This window comes from Ambystoma mexicanum, chromosome 3q, assembly GCF_040938575.1.
Source record: "Ambystoma mexicanum isolate Mex_15411 chromosome 3q, UKY_AmexF1_1, whole genome shotgun sequence".
NCBI lineage: Eukaryota > Metazoa > Chordata > Amphibia > Caudata > Ambystomatidae > Ambystoma > Ambystoma mexicanum.
The window spans coordinates 871,474,076-871,487,864 of NC_090926.1; the positions used below are offsets into that span (position 1 = coordinate 871,474,076).

At 50.1% G+C, this 13,789-nt stretch overlaps 1 protein-coding gene across 9 annotated transcripts in view; it reads left to right on the forward strand.

Moving 5' to 3' along the window:
- Window positions 1-13,789, forward strand: part of LOC138583059 (uncharacterized) — a 433,873-nt gene that overhangs the window by 314,070 nt on the left and 106,014 nt on the right. For all 9 annotated transcript variants that reach the window (XM_069654971.1, XM_069654972.1, XM_069654966.1 and 6 more), the window contains one exon: window positions 13,033-13,122. In XM_069654971.1, coding sequence (XP_069511072.1) covers window positions 13,033-13,122 — 90 coding nt within the window. The remainder of the gene's footprint in view (window positions 1-13,032; window positions 13,123-13,789) is intronic.

The window sequence follows — 13,789 nt, forward strand, 5'->3', positions numbered from 1 at the left end:
TGTTGAGCTTCTGGAATTGGGGGGAGTGGGAGGTCAAGGAATGTTATCCACTGTTTGTAAACTCTTGTTGTGCCACCTACCATGGTTTGTGGGTTGAATGGAATAGGACCGAGACGGGTCGCTAAGCTGTTATTGCATCACAAATGGATCAGTAAAAAAACTAAACCTGAGGTAGGCTTGGGGGTCTAGCGATGCTGGATACAGAAAGTAGTGGGGGTTTTGTCCCAGAAATGTTCATTCCCCTGGGAGTCCCATTAGGTGGACACGATCATGATGGCTGGTGGAAACCGGTACTTTCCTAGTGGAGACTTTTACCCACTATTAATTTGCCCATTTAACGTTAATATCAACAGTCTATTTTCAACCCAGGCCAAGTTTTAATTTGTTTCACTGCCTTAGGAGTCTAATTATTTCTGTATGTGCATATGCTACTGTGTGTTGTTGGTCACTGGGGGTGGAAGGACAGCCTGGCCATGGGGTGGTCCCCAACTACCACTGGCACCCAATTCCCCCAAGGTGTGGGCATCCAGACTTAGAGGTATACAGGGGTGGGGCAAGGGACTAGTCCTCCCATGGTGACCAAAGTATGACCTCGGTGGCCCGGCATAATGGCAGCATATCCGCCCGGCCCTCCAGAATACTAGTAGGGTCGCTGTGCACTGCCAAGCTCTGTTGGTGATGGTGTGAAGAGAGGACTTTGTTTCCTCACCCATCTCGCTTGAATAGAGCTATTGCACATTGGTGAGTTCAGCTGTCGTAACCTGAGTGTATAGGGCCAGTACAAGTTAAGGCATCATACGACACCAGAGGTTAAGTAATGCTATTATTCTGTGACTGTAAACCTATCGTGCCTATTGAGCTGGTAAGGTAGCTCAGTGGTTTGAGCGCTCGCTGCTGCGATCTGAGCGTGATCTGCAGGTCCGAATCCCGGCAAGGGCAACTCGGCCTTTCATCCGTTCCGACGTTGATAAATGAGTAGCAATTTCGATTGGGTGATATTGTATGTACATATGTGCTATGCTTTGTATTGAGGCGCTATATAAGTAAACACATCATTATCGTTATTTAATATTTATCCCGTTGAACAGAAAAGTGCAGCAATATATTGGCAAACCCGTGTTGTGTTATAAAAGGACCTGTTGAGTGACCGAGCCAATTTATAAGTTCATAATGCAGTACCTGTGGTAGGCTCTGTAAAAATGCTGGATGCAGCAAGGGTCAGAGGTTCGCTCCAGAAATGTGATAAGCAACCGGGGCGCCCCTTAGGTAGACACCATCTTGGCTGCAGTTGGAAGCAGGAGCACTCTTCTTAGGGGGACTTTTCCCTCAATGATTGTGAGCTTCTAACGTTAAAAACAAGCATTGGCAATGCCAATAGTTTTGGCGTTGGTAGATGCTTTTTGCATTTTATATTTATCTGTAATTAGTACCTGGCGAGGGTCAATCAGAATGTAACAATCTGATTGGCCCTCGCCGGGGCTTTACCCGACCGGGAATCCCTCGCCCGGGATTCCTTTCCTTTGTTCCTGGCGGGGGCGTGACAGCCCCTCAGCCAATGAGGAGGCTCGAAACAGGGAAATCCCCGTTCTGAGCCTCCACACAGCTAGAGGCTGTCAACCTCCCCCGCCGGGGATTCAGGTACATGTTTTGTCCCTCCCCCCCCCCACCCTCCAAACAATCACCTCCCTGCCCTCCCAACCCCACTTACCTTAATTTTCGTCCTTTTTTGTACTTTTCCGGGAGCAAACACGCTGGGAACACTTCTGTCCCCAGCTCGTCCGCTCCCGATGGCCGCCATGGAAAGGGAAAACAGACTCAGTTTTCCTTTCCCGGTGGCCATTTTTTAAACTTTTTTATTTCTATTCCGAAACGCGGCTTCCGAACACAAAAACAATACTATTAGTACACCAGTCTTGCGAGCTGGGGTACTAGTTTAGTTTTGTTTAGTTTGTTTATTTATAAAGCACGGCCAAACCCTTGGGAAACTGGGCGCATTGGGCTTGAAGAGCAACATAGGTTACAGAATGGTGGCACAAGCAAGATGCATAAAAGGAAAATCCAATAGGTGGCATAAGGTCCTAATAGCAATAAGCCCCTCGCCACGGGGGCATTACTGATCAGGCCTGTAACTATGGGCCCCGGGGCTTATTACTTAAGTATTTATTTAATTTTGGCTACTATTTATCTAGAATTAGTAAAGATGTTTGGAGAGGAATCTGGTTTTAAGAAAAAACAACATTTACTGGCAATATATGTAAAGAATTGTTTAATTTACAGTATAAAAATAGTATAAACAAGTTCTATACTTTCTTGTTTTCAGTATGTAATTTAAAAATCAAACCAAGCATCCCGGGGAGCTTTCAATGAGTGATTAAACATGTTTTGCTTTGCTGGGGGCGCAAAATCACCTCAAGGCGCTATTCTAGTGGTGAAAGCTGAGCAAAGAGAACATGAGTTCCAGTTTGTGTTAGCGAGGCGGCTAGATGAGTACAGCTAGCCGTCACTTTATAGACATCTTTAGGTAAATGGCTCGGCTTTCCTAGAGGAACTGGTTACCTTACCCTGTTCCGCTGCTATGTGCAGAGCACCTTCTACAAAGAAGCTATCATAAACAGGATAATAAACTGCAGTCATTCTAATCGGGCTCTGATTTCTCGGCCGGCAAGCAGGTAGCCGAAACAATACCCACTAAAAACGTATCAATTCTCCTTTCTCAGAAAGGGGCAGCCGTAGCGGGGGCAGTGATGAAGGTAAAGCCAGTGGTGGAAGTGGGGAAAAAGGACCTGGTGGTAGTCTGGCTACATCCAAAAAGGAGGGAGTGGGATGGTGGCTTTCATTTTCACATCCTGAATGGTAGCATGACTCACATCTAGATAGAATTTTGAAGATTAGCATGAACCGCATCTAGATAAAACTTTGGAGATAGAAATTTGGAGATAACCACAGACGGTCCTCCATACCGTTATGCTCACTCTCCTCTTTACATCAACAAACAATACAACGCAGCTACACCACTCGATCAATTCGGCCTAGCTGCACACATGCACCCATCGCTCATAAAACACCTCAACAGCCTGGTAGAATGCAGCTATACCCCACGAAACAATGCAGCCAAACCGCAAAAACCACTCTGGCTGCTCACATACCAAGTGCACCCAAGCACTGTGTGTTACACTACTCTCTCAACTGATACGGACCGTGGTCTCTGAGGGCATTCAACCAACAGTGCTTTGAGATCATACCAATGGTACATAAAGCGCTATTATTTTTTTAAAGCGCTATACAAATTCACTATAATATAACAACATAACACATGCATGCTGTGTGTAAAGTGTGTGCAATCTGCAGTTCACGACATCTGTTCCCACCAGTTTTTATTCCTGGAACTACAGTAGACATCCCACAAGTCTGCTAATTTGGCAAAAAAGTGGGGGATTGCGAGTAAACAGAGCAACACGATAATGTCAATATGGAAGACGGCACAGATCGATCTAGTTTGGGGAAGTATGGTGCATTTTTTGGACGCAAGGGTCAATCTGGAGAAGTCATTATCAGCCAAAAATGGACCCGGGGCCTGTCATTTCCAGATCTGCGGCTCAAAGCGTGCTTACAGAAACAGAAAATGCATCTGAAAATTCACGGCCAAGCATATTACTGCCTCATTGCAGCAGCACAGCTCGGGTGCATCACTGGTCCCACTCTCTGTCCATGTGCAGAACACTCCATGCTCTACCCATAGCATGCGTCACCTGCACAGAGCTCCTCACCGTACCCACTACACATATGCCAACGGCCCATCACTCCCTGCATTCCCTGAAGCACATGTGCTCCTGCTGCAGTGCTCCTTTCGTTCCCAATGCACCATGGATACCGGTGCGGTGCAGTGGTGCAGCTTGCTTCTTAGTCCAGCACTGGAAGAACCCTTAATCTCTACACAGCCGTTGTTTCGCTGGTTCCGCGTTCCTCACAGTGCCCAAATCGCCTTGCACTGGTGCAGGGCACTTGCAGTGCCATGTTTCCCCGGTGGGCTAAGCCCCCTTCAGTGCCCATAGCACTTGCTGCATATTTGGCAACAATGCAGCGTTTCTCACAATGCCCACACTCCATGAGTGGTGTGCGGCAGGTCCCCAGGTAATATGGACCTATTCTTCGCTCGGAAGTCAAGGCGCTATTCGAGTCGAGAAAGCAGAGCGCAGAGAACATGAGTTCCAGCTTGTGTTAGTAAGGCGGCCAGATGAGTGCAGCTAGCCGCTACTTTTTATACATCTTTAGGTAAATGTCTTGGGTTTCCTAGAGGAACTGGTTACCTTACCCTGTTCCGCCGCTGTGTTACGACTCGCCGGAAATCTGTGGTCCGAAATAACTGAGCACGCTGCCTGCTAGGTGCCAGCCGAGCACGGATCCTCGGCAAGCGTTTTGCTCGGCGCAGCGCGCCTTCTGCATAGTAGCTGTCATACACAGGGTAATAAACTGCAGTCGTTCTGATCAGGCTCCGATTTCTCGGCCGGCAAGCATGTAGCCGAAACAATACCCACTAAAAACGTATCAATTCTCCTATGTCCGGAAGGGGCAGCCGTAGCGGGGGCAGTGATGAAGGTAAAGACAGTGGTGGAAGTGGGAAAAAGGAACTAGTGGTAGTCTGGCTACATCCAAAAAGGAGGACGTGGGGTGGCAGCTTTAATTTTCGCATCATGAATAGTAAACTAAGTCCCAGAATGCAAGATGATGCCAACCTGAAAATTCTAGTTAACCCCACTTTACTTTCAGCGATTTAAGACCTGTAATACACATTGTGTAATAAACAAAGATGACAAGGAAACGCACTTGAAAAGACACAGCTGATCAGATTACTCCCGAATCGCATGTACACTTGGAACCAGTGCGTCGCCATGGAAACCTGGCAGGGCGGGCATGTCATTGTAGCAACAACACGTGTTGGGCTAATGGGAAGCTTAGAGATTCCTTGGCGAGCAGGTGCCTGTGTGAGGCCGGGAGGGCTGGGGCAGCTGCTGTCTCTCATATGCATGCTCGTGGCGAGCAGGTGTCTGTGCGAGGCCGGGAGGGGTGGGGCAGCTGCTGTCTCTCATATGCGTGCTGCATGGCGAGCAGGTGCCTGTGCGAGGCCGGGAGGGCTGGGGCAGCTGCTGTCTCTCATATGCACGCTCCTGGCGAGCAGGTGCCTGTGCGATGCTGGGAGGACTGGGGCAGCTGCTGTCTCTCATATGCACGCTCCTGGCGAGCAGGTGCCTGTGCGATGCTGGGAGGACTGGGGCAGCTGCTGTCTCTCATATGCACGCTCCGTGGCGAGCAGGTGCCTGTGCGAGGCCGGGAGGGCTGGGCAGCTGCTGTCTCTCTAATGCGTGCTCCGTGGCGAGCAGGTGCCTGTGCGCGGCCGGGAGGGCTGGGGCAGCTGCTGTCTCTCATATGCGTGCTCCGTGGCGAGCAGGTGCCTGTGCGAGGCCGGGAGGGGTGGGGCAGCTGCTGTCTCTCATATGCGTGCTGCATGGCGAGCAGGTGCCTGTGCGAGGCCGGGAGGGCTGGGGAAGCTGCTGTCTCTCATATGCACGCTCCTGGCGAGCAGGTGCCTGTGCGATGCTGGGAGGACTGGGGCAGCTGCTGTCTCTCAAATGCACGCTCCTGGCGAGCAGGTGCCTGTGCGAGGCTGGGAGGGCTGGGGCAGCTGCTGTCTCTCATATGCACGCTCCTGGCGAGCAGGTGCCTGTGCGAGGCCGGGAGGGCCGGCCTCGCACAGGCACCTGCTGTCTCTCATATGCGTGCTCCGTGGCGAGCAGGTGCCTGTGCGAGGCCGGGAGGGCTGGGCAGCTGCTGTCTCTCAAATGCGTGCTCCGTGGCGAGCAGGTGCCTGTGCGAGGCCGGGAGGGCTGGGGCAGCTGCTGTCTTTCATATGCGTGCTCCGTGGCGAGCAGGTGCCTGTGCGAGGCCGGGAGGGGTGGGGCAGCTGCTGTCTCTCATATGCGTGCTGCATGGCGAGCAGGTGCCTGTGCGAGGCCGGGAGGGCTGGGGAAGCTGCTGTCTCTCATATGCACGCTCCTGGCGAGCAGGTGCCTGTGCGATGCTGGGAGGACTGGGGCAGCTGCTGTCTCTCAAATGCACGCTCCTGGCGAGCAGGTGCCTGTGCGAGGCTGGGAGGGCTGGGGCAGCTGCTGTCTCTCATATGCACGCTCCTGGCGAGCAGGTGCCTGTGCGAGGCCGGGAGGGCTGGGCAGCTGCTGTCTCTCATATGCGTGCTCCGTGGCGAGCAGGTGCCTGTGCGAGGCCGGGAGGGCTGGGGAAGCTGCTGTCTCTCATATGCATGCTCCTGGCGAGCAGGTGCCTGTGTGAGGCTGGGAGGGCTGGGGCAGCTGCTGTCTCATATGCACGCTCCTGGCGAGCAGGTGCCTGTGCGAGGCCGGGAGGGCTGGGGCAGCTGCTGTCTCTCATATGCACGCTCCTGGCGAGCAGGTGCCTGTGCGAGGCCGGGAGGGCTGGGGCAGCTGCTGTCTCTCATATGCACGCTCCTGGCGAGCAGGTGCCTGTGCGAGGCCGGGAGGGCTGGGGCAGCTGCTGTCTCTCATGCGTGCTCCTGGCGAGCAGGTGCCTATGTGAGGCAGGGAGGGCTGGGGCAGCTTGTGTCTCTCATATGCACGCTCCTGGCGAGCAGGTGTCTGTGCGAGGCCGGGAGGGCTGGGCAGCTGCTGTCTCTCATGCACGCTCCTGGCGAGCAGGTGCCTGTGCGAGGCCGGGAGGGCTGGGGCAGCTGCTGTCTCTCATATGCACGCTCCTGGCGAGCAGGTGCCTGTGCGAGGCCGGGAGGGCTGGGGCAGCTGCTGTCTCTCATATGCACGCTCCTGGCGAGCAGGTGCCTGTGCGAGGCCGGGAGGGCTGGGGCAGCTGCTGTCTCTCATATGCACGCTCCTGGCGAGCAGGTGCCTGTGCGAGGCCGGGAGGGCTGGGGCAGCTGCTGTCTCTCATATGCGTGCTCCTGGCGAGCAGGTGCCTATGTGAGGCAGGGAGGGCTGGGGCAGCTTGTGTCTCTCATATGCACGCTCCTGGCGAGCAGGTGTCTGTGCGAGGCCGGGAGGGCTGGGCAGCTGCTGTCTCTCATGCACGCTCCTGGCGAGCAGGTGCCTGTGCGAGGCCGGGAGGGCTGGGGCAGCTGCTGTCTCTCATGCACGCTCCTGGCGAGCAGGTGTCTGTGCGAGGCCCGGAGGGCTGGGCAGCTGCTGTCTCTCAAATGCACGCTCCTGGCGAGCAGGTGCATGTGCGAGGCCGGGAGGCCGGGAGGGCTGGGGAAGCTGCTGTCTCTCATATGCACGCTCCGTGGCGAGGAGGTGCCTGTGCGAGGCCGGGAGGGCTGGGGCAGCTGCTGTCTCTCATATGCGTGCTCCTGGCGAGCAGGTGCCTGTGCGAGGCCGGGAGGGCTGGGCAGCTGCTGTCTCTCAAATGCATGCTCCTGGCGAGCAGGTGCCTGTGTGAGGCTGGGAGGGCTGGGGCAGCTGCTGTCTCATATGCACGCTCCTGGCGAGCAGGTGCCTGTGCGAGGCCGGGAGGGCTGGGGCAGCTGCTGTCTCTCATATGCACGCTCCTGGCGAGCAGGTGCCTGTGCGAGGCCGGGAGGGCTGGGGCAGCTGCTGTCTCTCATATGCGTGCTGTGTGTAAAGCGTGTGCAATCGGCAGTTCACGACTTATGTTCCCAGAAGACCCCTTCATCGCTACACAGCACTGGTTTCGCTGGTTTAGCCTTCCTCGCAGTGCCCAAATCACCTTGCACTGGTGCAGGGTACTCTCAGTGCCATGTCCCACCAGTGTGTTAAGACCCCTTAAGTGCCCATAGCACTTGCTGCATATTTGGCAACGTTGCCTGTGGGTGCTAGTGCAAGGGAAATAATAGTAATTACATTTGACCATCCTACCTGTGTGTTGGTTGCAACGTGCTTTTCTTACCATTTCCAGGCTGAGAACCCTTTTTAATGCTAATGGAATAAGTGTGTGTACGTTCCCAGCATTATGTGCTAAAAGGGTTTTACAAAATCCGGGCGATTTAAAAAAAAATGTTATGAATATGATCGTTTAACCAGCTTTAACTATATGTGCATATGGGATTTTGGGAGCGGGACCTTTTTTTTTTTTTAACCGATTGTTATTGTGTTCCCGACAGTCTTATTCTATTAGGTTGCAGATCAGATTCTGCCCTTGTGCTGCCAACCTTTCCTACTGATCTTTAAGGAGCAAGTGTGGGTTCCCCTCTACATTCTAATATCAAGGGCAGCGCGCCTGCCTCGTAAACCAGAGACCTGCCTGGCTGCCTCAATCTCCTTCTGCCACAGATCACCCTGCTCGGACTTTAAACATACTCTGACAGGAGTTCATCTGACAAAAAGCATTGGTGCATACAAATGAAAATCTAATGTGCATTTAGTTAAATCCAGTCATTTTGCCCCCACTTTCGTTGCATGCACACCTCCCCAGCAGAGGCGTGTGAGAGAGTCAAGGCCCTGCTGGTGCTTCGGCAATTTCATAGCCAAGCATTGCAAGTTGCCAAGCCAACGCCATACACTGCTCACGAACTCCCGTTTCTTCTCTTTTTAAATTACATTTACAGTACCAATGGTTGAGCTTACGCCACCAAAGCACCAAAACCATTCATAGGCTGGCTGTGACCTATTTTATACCCCAAGCCAAGTCTTGGGGCCTCATTAAGATTTTGGCGGAATTACCTCTCGTACATCATGCAATAGTACACAGATTATTAACCCCAGAAGATCTCGGATTTAAACATGTGGCATGCAGTGTGGAAACAGATCTCGGCAGCAAACATCTAACTCTGTGAGCTACCCGTCCTGCAGGTGAACACGAGCTGTGTAGCGGCTAATGAAATGTTGCCAGCTAGGTTTACAATGATGACTGTGGTGGTGGGAGAGGTACTGCAGAAAGTGCACAGCTACTTTCATTATGCGAATAACGCATGATAATATCAGTGAGACATCCATTGTCTTGTTTGAGAATAAAGGAGGGGAGGAATCACATACAGGGAGGCAGCCCTAAAGAAGCAGGGGGAGTAGCCCTCAAGATTTTCATGCTACAGTCCAGCTGGGGGAAGACACTCCGGGCCTCATTACAAATCGCCCGGTATGGAAACAACGGTTGGCGGTAAAGCCGCCGCCACCGTTGTCTCCATGCCGGGCGATCACAACTCCTGTTGGCGGGTTTTAACACCGCCCACCTGCAGCCGGACGAGGAAACACCGGCAGCATTACGAGATGCTGCCGGTGTTTCCATGATCCCCATTCCCATTGAGTCCCATAGGACTCAATGGGAATGGGGATTAACACCATTCCGCCTCCGTGATTCCCGGAAAACCAGGGTTCTAATGCCCCGGTAATTCCGGGAATCACGGAGGCGGAATGGTTATACGAGTCCGGCGGTAACCAGGTGGTTTTACCGCCGCGGTTACCGCCGGACTCGTAATGAGGCCCACCCTGTTTAATGATGAATCCCCTATAAAGGCTTAATCCCGGAACTGCAGAAGCCCAGCAACTTCTCACGGTGGCCACCTTACTCTACTGATGTCATTCGTGTAGTGCCTTGCTATTGTAACCGGGAATGTTTCTTCAGGGAAAATATTGTAGAAAAATACAGTTAATCAACAGCAATATGCAGGGCACTTATGATATAACTGTAAAATCTTAGAGTTTATATTGAGTGCCTGAGCGCAGCCGATATATTAATCCTGGGTAAGAGAAGGAACATACATGGCAAAAAACCTTGGGGTCATCTTCGACTGCACTCTCTCCTTCTCCACTCACATCTCAGACATCTCTAAAAAGTCCAACTACCAGCTGCACCTCCTCAGAGGTACTCTTCCTTTTCTCACCGTCCCCCAGCGACTCACTGTCTCGAGAGCCCTGGTTCTCTCAAGACTGGACTATTGCAACAGCCTCTTTCTCAACCTCTCTGCCTCTGCTCTGCTCCCTCTGCAACTCATCCAGAACAGAACCGCAAGACTTATCCTTGGCCTCAAGCCCAGGGACTGCATCTCTCCGACGCTGAAATCCCTCCACTGGCTCGCTGTGGCTGCAAGGATCAAGTACAAGACCCTCTGCATTGTCCACAAGGCTTTCTGGGGCCTGGGACCTATCTACAACAATGCCTACCTAAATACTGTCCTTCCGAGCCCTCCGCTTATCTACCTCCAACCTTCTGCGAGTGAGCTGGTTCTCCATGCAGAGATTTGGAGGGAGATCTTTATCCTCTGGAGGGGCCTCCCTCTGGAATAGCCTCCCTACCGCCCTCTGTCTTGAGCCGGATCTCCTTAAAGGAATGGTTCGCCTAAAATTTTTATTTCAAAAATAGATAGGCAATATTAAAAAAAAATACTAGCACTTTTTTTTTATTCCTATGTAAAATTTTGAGCTATTCAAGCTCAAAATTTGCAAAAGCAAGCACATGGGCGCATCCATTTTGTGAAATGGATGCCCGCCTGTGCTGGCTTTTGCTTTTGCGGCACTAATGAAGGAAAAGCCAGCCAGCTGTAGTAAACAAAAGCTACCACTGGGTGGCTTTTCCTTCATTGGTGCTGTACGTGGAGGAGGGGGACCGGAGACTACAGGCAGAAAAGCTGCAGCTGCATCTCGGTAAGTGCTATTTTTTAAATAAAAATAAACACTAGCTGCGTTTTTTTTTCTATGCTTTCTGGGTTGGAGGAGCCCGGAAACTTAGAAATAAAACCGCAGCTTTAAAAACGTTGTATTTATGTTTGCGGTCGCTTTTGAAGTGACCGCAAACATAAATACAACGTTATTGTGTTTGAAAATGCTGCAGTTTTTCTTTTTCTTTCCAAGTTTCTCAGGCTCGGAGGAGCCTGAGAAACTTGGAAAAAAAAACGGCAGCGTTTTCAAACACAACCGCGTTGTGTTTCTGCCTAAATCTGCTTTCCCATTTGGGGCGAGGAGCCGGAGGAGCCTGAGAAACTTGGAAAGAAAAACCGCAGCGTTTTCAAACACAATAACGTTGTATTTATGTTTGCGGTAGCTTTTGAAGCTAAATACAAAATAATATACAACGTTTTTAAAGCTGCGGTTTTATTTCTAAGTTTTCCGGGCTCCTCCAGCCTGGAAAACGTAGACAAAAAACCGCAGCTAGTGTTTATTTTTATTTAAAAAAATAGCACTTACCGAGATGCAGCTTTTCTGCCTGTAGTCTCCGGCCCCCCTCCTCCTCGTACAGCACCAATGAAGGAAAAGCCACCTAGTGGTAGCTTTTGTTTACTACAGCTGGTTGGCTTTTCCTTCATTAGTGCCGCAAAAGCAAAAGCCAGCACAGGCGGGCATCCATTTCACAAAATGGATGCGCCCATGTGCTTGCTTTTGCAAATTTTGAGCTTGAATAGCTCAAAATTTTACATAGGAATTTAAACAAAAAGAGCGAGTATATTTTTTTTTAATATTGCCCATCTATTTTTGAAATAAAAATTTTAGGCGAACCATTCCTTTAATTTCCGGAAACTACTTAAGACATACCTCTTCTCCTCTTCCTTCTCTCTCTCCCTCTATCCTCCTAACCTCGCTCTCCGCTCTATCCCTCTCTCCCTCCTGGCAGCCTGGTGTACCTCAGAGTCTCACAGGTCCCTGGTACCCTCGCCAGTCCTCTCGCACTTGCCTTCAGGCCTTTCACTTGCCTCACTTGCACTTGGTCATTTGACCAATGAGAATGGCATCTCTCAGCACTTACCCCAGCTCTGACTGATTGGACTCATTTGGTCCCTCCCCACCCCGCCTGCACTTGTCCCCCTCCCCTGCACCTGTCTCTGCACTTACACGATCTGAATGTACCATGCCTTGAAGATCGTCTGCCTGTTTGTGTATAGGCGCTTTACAAATAAACAATACCAATATGATGGTGCAGTAAACTGGAGGTAACACCATTACCACCCCATTACCACACTGCCATACTACAACTTTGGCTTTGAGGTGGAGGGTTTTCCCCCAGGGGTAAACTGGAGGAAAATCCACTATTTTACCAGCAATAACTGCCACTGGTAAATCCGGTTAGTGGTATTTCAGTGAATTTATCGCTGAAATACCCCCAAATTTGTAAGGATTCCCAATGTTCTCTAAAGGGCCGGTCCAGTGAAGTGCAGTGCCTAGGTCATTTCTTTAATAAGCCTACTCACAGCCATTCATCTAAGTGTCGTTCATTGGCTTTTGCTTTAAAGGGCCTCTGTGGAAACACCCTTGTATTGCACTTGTATTTGAATTGTCTGCACAGTAGAGGTGAGTGGAAGAGTCGCCTGTGGTAATGCTGGACCAGATGGAGAAATTGGCAACGAGCCATCACCTGCTTCCGCAGTATTGCATTTGTGGTGGAAGCCAACACCCCGTCTCTTATTGGTTGGTTACCTCATTCATTGCCAATACGATTAAAATGGCTAACTGAATTGAATGCCCACCAATTGGTACAATCTAAAGATAGTTCTTGGTAGGAGGAAGATAATATTGCTGGTTCTTCAGGAAAGATAAGTGTTGCATAAATTTCATGAACTACCGCACAGTGTGTTCTGTCAAACTGTGGATGTTGATGCCCATATTGTGTGGTATGCATCTCAATGACCTCAAAACACTCTAAGTTCCTTATTTATTAGTAGTTTAACCAAACTATCACTGTTACAAGGATGTAAGGATGCTCTCAGGGAGTTGACTGACTTATCGGGTGCATCTTGGATAAAAAATTCACAAATACTAGATATACCATTCAGTCGGTGTCACTACCTGTATGCCGGTCTGGAAATAAGGGACCGGTAACAACGTGTACCAGCACCTTTTCTAGACTGGATGGCCACACGAAGAATGAAGGGGTATTTCAGAGCTTATGTGCATTGAGTCCTTGGACTAAAGGGGAGTTGGTTCAGACTGCAGAGACAGATTCTGGGATGTTTGGGATGTATACAGTAGATTGTGATTTTGTGCTGTTTTTGAAACCCCACTTATGTTACAATGCTGTTATATTTTTCTTTTTTTTCTCTGAAATATCAAGAAAATCAAAGCTATATTGAAGATGAGGTCTCTGCTTCTGAAAATGCTTCAAAATTGAAGAGCGAAGTAGAAGGCATGAAGCCGGATGGGGGTATGTAGATGACTGTTCACCAATTCCTTCTATGGGATGTGCTTTGCTGCTTCTGGCTTGTAGCAGACATATTTTACTTATCTTATGAACTATATCTCTTATGTATAATTTTTATCTAGGCTTCAATAATACAAAATGAAACCTCAGCTCCGCGGAAGGCAATGCCATCATCCAAATGTGAAGCAAACATATCAGTTGTTGATCTCTTGTTATAGTCATTGGAGAATTGGTGAATTTCTCTCCATTCTTGACTTTAGAAAAACAATATTTTGTGACATTTGCGTACGCTGTGACTTTGAAAGGGACCATATTTTTGGCAGCCAATTTTTGGAAACACCCAAACTAAAGACATTGGCCCTCATTACGTGTCTGGCGGTAAGAATGACGGTAATTCCGCCACACAGAATTACTGTTACTGCTGAGCATCCTGGCGGAATTTCCACCGAAACATGTTTTTTGTATCTTCTGGGGGATGGATGGCACTTCTTTTATAATGATTTTAAGTGGATTACGTTTTTAAAGATGGCCACTGATGAACTTACAGCTCGCGTCATGATGACTTCCCATTCCACTGTCGCAATTAACCTTATGATCTGATATGATATTTTATTTATATCGCGCTCATACACAAGTGTTTCAGAGCGTGACCAGGCAAAGGGAGAGGAAC